This window comes from Oryzias latipes, chromosome 16 (assembly GCF_002234675.1).
Source record: "Oryzias latipes chromosome 16, ASM223467v1".
Taxonomy (NCBI): Eukaryota; Metazoa; Chordata; class Actinopteri; order Beloniformes; family Adrianichthyidae; genus Oryzias; species Oryzias latipes.
The window spans coordinates 32,866,232-32,878,461 of NC_019874.2; the positions used below are offsets into that span (position 1 = coordinate 32,866,232).

The following is a 12,230-nucleotide window of genomic DNA, read 5'->3' on the forward strand; positions in this document are numbered from 1 at the left end:
ACTAATAGCTTTTTCTGTTTACCGTACTTGACCAAAGAAACACCACAAGTTAAGTGTTGAACACTGTTTATTCCTTTTCCACACATACTGAGTCGTCACATGGCAGATCAGCAGAATAAAACGGAATTTTAGAACTTTTTGAGCAGAACAGAAAAAAACAAATGAATCTATAACAAGCCATTTGCACTTTTGCTGTAGAACAATTAGAACTCAATATATTTGGTCAACCGGACCTGAGCAACACTGAACTACTCTGTGACACCATCCCGCAGTGTTTCAATACCTAAGCTTTCCTGGACAGAAGAATCAGTTTTCCCTTCTTCTTTTGATGTTCAACATCCCTCAAAAGGTTTGGATCACTATTTATCACTTCCAGACATTTTTTTGAAAAGTCCTGAAGTCGTTGCTGTGGCGTGTGGGCACCCAGTAACTCCTTATATGTCTTTGGGGCCACCACAGCCAATTCACAGATCGGAGCATTGCTGACAATGGTGTTTCGGTCAACACCGACCTTCTGATATGCCAAACTCAGCTTTCTCCCTTTCTTGTAAGCCTTTAGGACTTTCTTGTATCTCTTGATGACCTCTTGAGGATGACGTGCTGAAACAGATAGAAATTTAAGTACAACAAACATACAATAAGTGAATAAACACAGGGACACAAACACAGATACTATGTGGTTGCAAAAAGGGATGAAGACTACACAAACAAGGCAATTGGAGAGTTCACAATACTATACCCACCAGGACATACATTTAAAACATTTTTTCACACAAAAACAGAAAGAAAGCTAGACAGACATAGAAAAAGATAGATACAGACAAACAGAGACACAGAGAGACAGATGTGATGTCTCCATGCTCGACACCCTGACACACATGAGGGGAGTGGCCTTTTTGCTGTCCTGTCTTTACGCTTACCTCTTCCCCTGCTGTGTTCCCTTTTTGTCTTCTTTTTCTTTCTTTTGTCCTTTTTTTTTTGACTCCGGTGGCGGTGCATCTTTTTGTTCTTGCGTTTTTTCTTCAATTTCTGATCTGAAAAAGCAGTTGATGAGGTGCTGGATGAAGAGGAGCTGAATGAAGTGGAGCTGGATGAACTGGAGCTGGATGAACTGAAGGACGAAGAAAAAGAAGATGCACCAGGAGATGTGTTGGCCGAGGAGGATGAGTCAGTTGTCCCACTGTTATCTGTGTGAACAACATGATAGAAAACACAATTCAATTGTTAATTTGAAATTATTACCTATGATAATACAAGTCCACTCGCATACATTCTTTTAACATTTGCATTTCCCAAGACTTACTATTTAATTAATCAGCATCACTGTGGGTCATCAGTTGAACAGATGTGTTTGCTGTTAATCGATGCTACAAATAGGCTATTATCTTTTAGGAACTAACTGTGCAATAACACACTTGTGTTCCAATAGACCTGGCCAATAAATTAATTTGATCAATTAATTCAAATTTGTAGTTCAAGATTTTCCCATTTTTTTGGGAGAATCTGGCCTCTATTTACCCAGCACTCTGCTTTCTTGGAGTAAATCTGTCCTTGTTTTCTCTGCATGTTTTAGTTAGAGTTTCCAGTTGCATGACATTAAAAATGTCTTCATGCCATTTACAAATTACTTTTAGATCATTTCATTTTCTTAAAAAAGTTGTCATTCTCGTCAGCTGGTCCAGACTACAGTTGATCTTGTGGGCGATGCATGGGGGTCTTTTTAAGTGACATGTTTTGCTGCTGTGCTAAAGGAAACAAAAACAACTTATTTGTGATAGGAAATGAAACACATTATTGATGGTGGCTGGTGAGTCAAAAAATAAAATTTGGTCACTGTGGTGGTGACTTTAAACTTGGAGCATCAAATCACACGCAGCAAAATCCGTTTGATGGTCGTTAGCAGAAGAGGGAGTATGAGGACAACCTAGACAAAGTTTTTTTTTTTTTTGGCCATAGCGCCGAGCTCCATGTTTTGATGAGGGCCTTCTCACTGTTAAATATTGGCCTTTCTTTCCCTTAATATATATATTTTACAAAGCACCAAAGTATTATTGCCAGGTGTGCAGTCCTGTTTCAAACAACAAACAAAACTGTGGGCCCACTTACTTTGACCAACTTGTTGGCAGAGGGAGTCTCTCTCCTTAGTCAGGTCACTGATTTTTTTGGTGACTGTTTGCTGCTTCTTTTTCTTGGCCTCACGTCGTTTAAGCTCTTTCTTCTTAAAATGCAGAAATGCTGTTGGAGCTACAGTTTCCTCAGTATCTGAAATGATACCATAAAGAACAAATTCTAATTAGAAAAGCCAGGTTAGGGTAAATGTATAAAATATGACCTTTAAAAATAATGTTTTGATGTTCTGAAGGGTCAATATTATACAAATATCATACAAGAACGGCAGAAGAGCTTAGATAAAATCCACCAATAAGCGAATTAACAAGAAATGGCTAATGAAGAGCAAACCTTCATTAGCCAAATGTTGCTCTTAATTTTACTCCTCCATCGTCAAATTTGGCACCTAGTGAGTTTTAAATTTTGGACCCCGCCTGCATACTTTTATCCTTGGAGTGTTTTTCTTGTTTCTAAACTGGACGCTGATGTTTCTTTAGATCCTTTGTCCATTTTTCACAACCTGGTATAGACTTTTCTGTCTGTCAAATACCCAGAGTCATGATGAGTGAGATGATGGAAACAAATTCACTTTGATGCAGACTCGTCTTTTTCTCTGCTTCCACTTTTCATAAAATCCAGTAAACCCAATAAATTACATTAATTTATGGATAAAAACTATTTTTTTATTTAGAAAGCAGCTGCTGGTTTGTTGCGGGATCTGGAGTCATAAGCGGTGTCTGAGCTCCTCCCCGCCTCTGTACCTGTTCAGATGTTCACGTCCTCTGCAGCCAAGTTGGTTTGCCCCGCGCGTTAACCCCCCCCCCCCCACACACATACGCGCGCGCCGCGCACATGCGTACGGGCTGCTCCAGTGTATTCTTCACAGAGTGCAAATACTGTAATTACAACAAGTACACACGACAGTAAGGGTGCCCTTGCGCACATTTCATTAACTTGGACGTGGAAATGAGCGGTTTTAGTCTAGAAAAACTGCGGGGGGGGGGGCGGGTACATTTTTGGGGTGCTCGTGGCACGAGTCGTGCAGGAAGATTGTGCCCTAGCCAGTGGCTTCACTAATATGGTTGAATTGTGTAAAACAAATCAATGACTCCGATGTTTAATCAATCTCAATCAAGCTTCTTTTCATTGAAAGAAAAGATAACACGTTTGCTTACCGACACCGTCATCGTCCATGTGCACATCCGGCTGGTCCACAGTTGAAGTTTCCCTCTCCTTCGAAATTCCCGCTGTTGACTTTTTCCTCTTTTTTCCGACAGTACCTGGATTTATCGCGGTAGTTTGCGCATTCCCGCTGGGGTTGGACATTTTACCAGACCGTGTGTTCATCTCTATGCCTTGAAATCAATTTAAAGAACTTGCTACGTGACTCGTGAGTGAAGGATGGGCGCATCTGTCTAGGTTGTCGCCGGCTGCAACTAATCAAAATGGGCCTACAACGGTGATTGACAAGATGATAACCAGCCGATATGATGGGGGAGGCCGCATGGCACCGCCCTCAGCCCATGAATACGAATATGATTGGCTTGGTTTATCCTCATCACACCGATTTATTATAGTTTGCAATTCAAACGTAATCTGGCGGGAGTTAGTCACTGAAGCTCAGGAATAGTGTGGTGAGTGCGCGAAAAAACGGAGGATAAGAAAACTAAAATCATGCCTGGTTTAGCCACTGAGCTAAGACAGCTTATCGAAGGAGAAACTAAATCTACAAGGAGACACAAAGTCTTAATCAAATGGCTGCAGAAGAAAATACTTCTAAGAAGACGGATGAGATGCAAAGAATGCAAACACAAGATGAAATTCAGGGAATCAGTCTGTGTGGATAACTATGCATGGTAAGTTTCTTTTTATTGAATAAAATGACAACACACATTGATAATTTGTTAAAGAATTTCTTGTGAAAATTAAATCTATTTATTGTGCTAATAAAAGGGCATCTTAACTCATGTTAAGATTAAGGGTAAACATGCTGACTATTGTCCTTCTTGCCAAATTTTTGAAAATCATAATACATTTTTTTAACTCCTCAATTTATAACCATCTGCCTTCTGCCCCTGAGGTAGTAAAGTTGAATTTCGGGATTCATCAGCTGAGTCATCAGTTGGGCAGCTACTGTCCCGATGACTCAGAGCTTCAGTTTCAATCAGTTTACTGATTTCAACATGGCGGCGCCTGTCTCAGGAACAGTGGAGCACCTTGTTTCGTCCATTGTTTTTACAGTTTATGAGTTAACGTCAGTGTCAATCACAGATCCAAACCATATCTCCCCAGCTCAGCCTACCTTCACCAGCCCCACTCCTTTTTTTTTTTGTTTTGCATTTTTCAAATCATGGGCTGAGAGTGGAGTCAGCATCCAACTGCCCTGTTGGGTTACCCTTTAATTTCTAGATACACACTACTATAAACTAAACAATGTACATGATTACAATACGCTAAAAGGCTGTGCATACCTGCTATAAAAAATAACAACACCATTGAAATATATTAATGTATATGTTATTGGGGTTCCTTGCACTAAATATTTCTAGTTGGGCTTTATGGCCAAATACACTTTGGGGGGTCCTTGACTTGAACACAGATTTAAAATCACTGCTTTCGCCACTACCTTGGCCTATGTCATAAGTATTTTTATTTGTATATTTTCAGGATTTGCAAACACCACAGCCACAAAGGAAGGAAACTGAAGAGGTCTGTTAGACACAAATCTATATTCAGCAAATCAAAGGTCTCCCTCTTCAACTGGATGCGGTTTCTCTACAGGTACACTATTGCATTGGTATATTATTTTAGAATGTCTGTCTTTGACATAAAGTGTTTATTTCTATAGAAATACAATATAACTATGCTGCCATAAACAATACTTGGAGACTGTACTTACTAAAATGTTGCTTTTCATCTTATGTAGCATCTCTAGTCATGAAGATAAGTGATTGGAGTTATTTCACTTCTGTGATTTATTTTGCTAAAAGTTGTAATTTACACCTTAAATTTTTGGATTTTTTGTCTATCAAACCAAAAAGAAGACAAGAACTGTGGTGTAATAATAATTTGCTCTTTCATTAGATTTGCACAAGGCCTGCGCCTACGTCAAGTGGACATGATAAGTGACGACATTTCTGGGAGCTCAGCAACACTGTCCAAGATGGCTCGAAAGCTGCGAGATGTTTGCACCACTGCAATGGACAAATATCAGCAAGCAAGAGGCCAGTACATCGGGGGGCAGGAGCAGTTTGTCACAGTTGATGAGAGCCACTTTAGACATAAAAGAAAGGCAAGCAGCAATCACTATTATGTAATAATGCAAATATACAAATTATTGAATGACAGATATTTTTTTGGTTTGATGAAGAATAATTCCTAATATTTCATGTTTTCAACAGTATGGACGGGGACGAATGGCTGGTGGGTGGAAGAGGAAGAAGTGGGTGTTTGGGATGCTAGGTGTTGACCGGAGGGGGAGAAGACATGCTAAACCTATTCTTCGCTTGGTCGAGAGAAGAAGAAGGAGAGATCTGGTGCCGCTTATAGCTCACCATGTTAAAGTAGGCTCTACAATAATAAGTGACGAATGGCGGGCTTATCACAATGCTTTACCTGAGCTAGGTTACACTCATTTCACTGTCAATCACAGTGTGTCATATGTCGATGCCCAAACAGGTGCACATACTCAACACATAGAGAGGGCCTGGAGAACAGTTAAGGAAAATGTGTGGAGACTCAGGGGAAATCGTACAGAAGAGTTACTGTTAGACCATGTCAGAGTTATTGAATGGCATGAGTGGCTTGGCCGTCAACATCGCAAAGGGCCGCTAGGACGGGTAATCCATGACATTGCTGTGATGTATGGACATTAAAAGATCTGTTTGACCAGCGTTCTGCTCAAAAAGTTCTAAAATTCCGTTTTATTCTGCTGATCTGCCATGTGACGACTCAGTATGTGTGGAAAAGGAATAAACAGTGTTCAACACTTAACTTGTGGTGTTTCTTTGGTCAAGTACGGTAAACAGAAAAAGCTATTAGTGAAAGAAGGATGAGATAAAGCATCTGATATTTTGAATATTACATATTTTTGTACCTTGAAATTGTCCCACCCATTTGCTTTTCAACAAAGCTTCACTAGCAGATGGTTAAACTATTAACAACTGACCTGTAAAGTGTGAGTTAATATACCAGTTAAGCGTTAGTTATTAGCTTGTAAATGTTATTTGGACGTTATTATAAAGTTGGAATTGATCCTCATTTACAAATAGTGAAGAAACGAGGAATAGCTGCAACTTTATAATAACGTCCTAGTAACATGTTTAAAGTATTAACTGATTCTTAATAAGTCATTAGTAAGTAATTTATTAACAGTTTCTTCATCATCTGGCTAATTAATAAGGTACAGTTAGAACTCATGAATATACGGGTAACAAGTCATTTATAGCTCACTAACTAAAAGCTTGTTAGTTATCTGCTGTCTATCTATAAGATACATTTATAAATCCTTAACTAACTGTTAACAGTTATTTAGCAAGTCATCTCTTGCTCAATAACTAAGAGTTTATTAATGATTTGTTAAGATTTTATTAATGATTTGTTAACTAGCTATAACGGATAGTTATTATAAAGTGTTACCGGAAATGCTTTTGCAGCTTTATTAGATGATGTTGGATTTCACCCAAAGTGTGAATGAACCCACTCTAGCTCCACGTCGGAGCTCTGTTTGTTTACAAAGGACCACATAAAATCTTCTTCTATGGTAGTATTGTAAATTGTCCAGATCACTGACACGTCATCTGACCAATGGACATTACATAATGTGACCTATACCGGAACTTCTTTTTTGGCGAGTCATTTTGCGCAAGAAGACGTGGCTATCCAAAATTCAAACGGATTGGTCCCCGAAGAGCGCATGGTCTAGAGTTGGAGATGGTATTATTTTTTCAGACTCATTGTCAGCTTTAATGTCTCTGAAGTCTTACTATTCTGATAGCAGATCAGATATATTGTATGAAATTTATGAGAGTTTGTTCAGGTTGGAAAAATTGAAAATAAACATTAGATTTATGTGGGTACCAGCACATAGGGGGGTGGAGGGAAATGAAATGGCTGATTTTCTGGCTAAAAGGGCGTTGAAACGAGGTATGGAGAAGGAAATTCCATTAGGTACAACAGAATTTAGGGCGATTATTAGGAGGCATATTATGGACGAATGGCAGACACGATGGGAAAGGGAGAGGAAAGGAAGACATCTATTTAGTATTCAGGACAAAGTAGGGAGAGGTCTGAATATCAGAGTAGACACCAGAGATCATGGCATAATATCACGGTTGAGGATGGGTCACACTGGTTTAAATAGTACATTGCATCTCATAGGGAAACACCCAACTGGTTTGTGTGTTACCGCATTTCCTAGACAGTCACTGGGGTCATCAACATGAATATTAAAATCCCCTAATATTATAATTTGATCAGAATGTAAGACAATAGTCGATAGGAAGTCGGAAAACTCAGTTAAAAATTCTGAATATGGGCCGGGGGGGCGATAAATTATTATGAGTAAAACAGGTTTTCGAGTTTTTCTGTTTGGGTGATTTATAGACAAAATGATGCTTTCAAATGAATTATAAGCATTTTTAACTTTAGGGCTGAGAAGTAAGCTAGACTGTGATATTACTGCCAAACCACCTCCTTTCCCTGAAATCCTGGATTTCTGATAGTTAGCATAAGTGTGGGGGGGGGGGGGGGGGGTGCTTCATTCAGTCTAACATAGTCATCCTGCTGGAGCCAAGTTTCTGTTAAGGCTAGAAGACTAAGGTTGTTATCAATGATTAACTCATTGACTAAGAGGGACTTAGAGGAAATGGATCTAATGTTTAATAAACCGCATTTTTTTTTTTTTTTTTTAACTTGTCCTGTCCAACAGCTGGGCAGTCAGATGAGAGCTGAGGGCCTCTTGTGTTGGACATATTTTACTTTAACAAGAGGGGTTATTAATCTTCAGACAAACCAAAGGTATGTCTGAATAAACCCCTTTTGTAATTGAGGCCAAACCACAAGAAGAAGAAGAAGAAAAAGAGCACATGGTCACGTGCTCAACACACCTGCTCATAAATTTGTTTGGGTGCAGGTGTGCTGGTTTGGACTCAGTTCATTTTTTATTTGTTTGATGCGAGTTATTATTATTATTTATCTAATTATTTAATCTTTGTTTAAACATACCAACTTATGCTTTTTATATTTCAGGTGTTTTAGGCTTTTTCTGCATTAACTTATCTTAAGTTTTTATATTTTAACTGTTTTTATTTTTTAACATTTGTTAAAAAGTGTTTGTGATGCACAAACATTTTCAATTGTTAAAAACAAAGGCTTCAAGAAAGCAAGAAGTTGGTGCTGCATTGGTGGATATGATTGTAATGGATGCACAACCATTTTCAATGGTTGGAGACAAGGGCTTCAAGGTAAGGTGGCTAATGTTATATAGCATTTACATTATTTATGCTTTTGTGTACATAATAAGCTGTATTTTATTTGTCACCATTAGGCTTTTGTCAACCTTTTGGACCACTCCTACATAATTCCTAATAGGAAGGCCTTGAGGACAATGGTGGAGGAAAAGTACAAAGCCTAAAAGGAGAAGGCCTTAGCTGTGGTTAACAGGGCCTCTGCTGTCAGCCTGAGAGCAGACATGTGGACATCAATTAACATGGATGCTAACTTGGCTGTAACATGCCATTTTATCACTGAGGAGGTAGTTATCCCCTGCTTTGATTTATGTATCTGTTTGGTTTTGTTCATTCTAGGTGGAGCTGGCCTCTGTGGTCTTGGGGTTGTTAAGTTTCTCCAAACCCACACTGCAGCTCACTTGGCTTAGGCACATAATGTGTTTTGCACATATGCTTAATTTACCGCGGTCAAGTGAGCCGACATCTGCGGAAGTGCGGTCACGCCAGCCGTCACTGACTTTTAGCATGCGCGTTTACATCATAGTTTACGGTGCACACGCCCAGCGAGCTGGAAAGACTGTATAAAGCGCTAATATCACCTATGTCACAGTTACTCATGATCAAATAACATGTACTGTGCTCAGAAATCAATGAGAGACATTGCAGCTCTATATTGTCATTTGATGTGCAGATTTATTCATTCATGTTGCATGTCTGACCATTCTATAATGAACTACCAACAATAATGTGTTTGTTTGAAATGTATGCAATCAGACAGATTCTAAAAGTGAGTGTGAACATTAACAAGAGTGTTTTGTGTGTTGTTGAGCATGGCATGGATTTGAATGGAATGAAACAGAAATAAAGATTCTCCATGTAAAAGATCACATCAGGTCCTGTCATGTCATTTTTTTCTAAAGTGGCCTGTTTCAAAGATTACACAAAACTTTCACTGGATTATTGTTGGTAAGGGTCTTCACTAATATCACAGCAAGTTTGAAGAAGATTTACTGTATAAAATTAAAGATATTAATATTATAGTCTCATTCAGGCTGTCTCATTCACAGTCAAAGTATAACATTGAAAGTATCCAAAATGCCACTTTTTTAAAGGATTACACAAAACTGTCACTGGATTATTGTTGGTAAGGGTCTTCACTAATATCACAACAAGTTTGAAGAAGATTTACTGTATAAAATTAAAGATATTAATATTATAGTCTCCTTCAGACTCCCTCATTCACATTCAGCATACAACATTGAAAGTATCCAAAATGCCACTTTTTTAAAAGATTACACAAAACTTTTACTGGATTATTGTTGGTAAGGGTCTTCACTAATATCACAGCAAGTTTGAAGAAGATTTACTGTATAAAATTAAAGATATTAATATTATAGTCTCATTCAGGCTGTCTCATTCACAGTCAAAGTATAACATTGAAAGTATCCAAAATGCCACTTTTTTAAAAGATTACACAAAACTGTCACTGGATTATTGTTGGTAAGGGTCTTCACTAATATCACAACAAGTTTGAAGAAGATTTACTGTATAAAATTAAAGATATTAATATTATAGTCTCCTTCAGACTCCCTCATTCACATTCAGCATACAACATTGAAAGTATCCAAAATGCCACTTTTTTAAAAGATTACACAAAACTGTCACTGGATTATTGTTGGTAAGGGTCTTCACTAATATCACAACAAGTTTGAAGAAGATTTACTGTATAAAATTAAAGATATTAATATTATAGTCTCCTACAGACTCCCTCATTCACATTCAGCATACAACATTGAAAGTATCCAAAATGCCACTTTTTTAAAAGATTACAGAGAACTTTCACTGGATTATTGTTGGTAAGGGTCTTCACTAATATCACAGCAAGTTTGAAGAAGATTTACTGTATAAAATTAAAGATATTAATATTATAGTCTCCTACAGACTCCCTCATTCACATTCAGCATACAACATTGAAAGTATCCAAAATGCCACTTTTTTAAAAGATTACAGAGAACTTTCACTGGATTATTGTTGGTAAGGGTCTTCACTAATATCACAGCAAGTTTGAAGAAGATTTACTGTATAAAATTAAAGATATTAATATTATAGTCTCATTCAGGCTGTCTCATTCACAGTCAAAGTATAACATTGAAAGTATCCAAAATGCCACTTTTTTAAAGGATTACACAAAACTGTCACTGGATTATTGTTGGTAAGGGTCTTCACTAATATCACAACAAGTTTGAAGAAGATTTACTGTATAAAATTAAAGATATTAATATTATAGTCTCCTTCAGACTCCCTCATTCACATTCAGCATACAACATTGAAAGTATCCAAAATGCCACTTTTTTAAAAGATTACACAAAACTTTCACTGGATTATTGTTGGTAAGGGTCTTCACTAATATCACAGCAAGTTTGAAGAAGATTTACTGTATAAAATTAAAGATATTAATATTATAGTCTCCTTCAGACTCCCTCATTCACATTCAGCATACAACATTGAAAGTATCCAAAATGCCACTTTTTTAAAAGATTACACAAAACTGTCACTGGATTATTGTTGGTAAGGGTCTTCACAAATATCACAACAAGTTTGAAGAAGATTTACAGTATAAAATTAAAGATATTAATATTATAGTCTCCTTCAGACTCCCTCATTCACATTCAGCATACAACATTGAAAGTATCCAAAATGCCACTTTTTTAAAAGATTACACAAAACTTTCACTGGATTATTGTTGGTAAGGGTCTTCACTAATATCACAACAAGTTTGAAGAAGATTTACTGTATAAAATTAAAGATATTAATATTATAGTCTCCTTCAGACTCCCTCATTCACATTCAGCATACAACATTGAAAGTATCCAAAATGCCACTTTTTTAAAAGATTACACAAAACTTTCACTGGATTATTGTTGGTAAGGGTCTTCACTAATATCACAGCAAGTTTGAAGAAGATTTACTGTATAAAATTATAGATATTAATATTATAGTCTCCTACAGACTCCCTCATTCACATTCAGCATACAACATTGAAAGTATCCAAAATGCCACTTTTTTAAAAGATTACAGAGAACTTTCACTGGATTATTGTTGGTAAGGGTCTTCACTAATATCACAGCAAGTTTGAAGAAGATTTACTGTATAAAATTAAAGATATTAATATTATAGTCTCATTCAGGCTGTCTCATTCACAGTCAAAGTATAACATTGAAAGTATCCAAAATGCCACTTTTTTAAAAGATTACACAAAACTTTCACTGGATTATTGTTGGTAAGGGTCTTCACTAATATCACAACAAGTTTGAAGAAGATTTACTGTATAAAATTAAAGATATTAATATTATAGTCTCATTCAGGCTGTCTCATTCACAGTCAAAGTATAACATTGAAAGTATCCAAAATGCCACTTTTTTAAAAGATTACACAAAACTGTCACTGGATTATTGTTGGTAAGGGTCTTCACTAATATCACAGCAAGTTTGAAGAAGATTTACTGTATAAAATTAAAGATATTAATATTATAGTCTCATTCAGGCTGTCTCATTCACAGTCAAAGTATAACATTGAAAGTATCCAAAATGCCACTTTTTTAAAAGATTACACAAAACTTTCACTGGATTATTGTTGGTAAGGGTCTTCACTAATATCACAACAAGTTTGAAG

The 12,230-nt window shown here is 37.0% G+C and overlaps 1 protein-coding gene and 2 long non-coding RNA genes across 3 annotated transcripts; 2 read left to right on the top strand and 1 right to left on the bottom strand.

Moving 5' to 3' along the window:
- Positions 1-309: 309 nt before the first annotated feature.
- Positions 310-3,391, bottom strand: LOC111948979. Its single transcript, XR_002874984.1, has 3 exons — positions 3,285-3,391; positions 2,107-2,262; positions 310-1,187 (listed from the first exon to the last, which is right to left on the bottom strand). It is a non-coding gene; the product is annotated as an uncharacterized LOC111948979 (long non-coding RNA).
- LOC111948978 lies at positions 2,728-6,102 on the top strand. Its single transcript, XM_023964547.1, has 4 exons — positions 2,728-3,965; positions 4,777-4,890; positions 5,194-5,401; positions 5,511-6,102. Exons 1-4 carry the CDS (start codon positions 3,784-3,786, stop codon positions 5,982-5,984), a joined length of 978 nt encoding a protein of 325 aa, XP_023820315.1. The 5' UTR covers positions 2,728-3,783; the 3' UTR covers positions 5,985-6,102.
- A 2,403-nt stretch (positions 6,103-8,505) lies between these two features.
- Positions 8,506-9,450, top strand: LOC111948961. The gene is made up of 2 exons (XR_002874945.1): positions 8,506-8,573; positions 8,657-9,450. It is a non-coding gene; the product is annotated as an uncharacterized LOC111948961 (long non-coding RNA).
- The last annotated feature ends 2,780 nt before the right edge of the window (positions 9,451-12,230 follow it).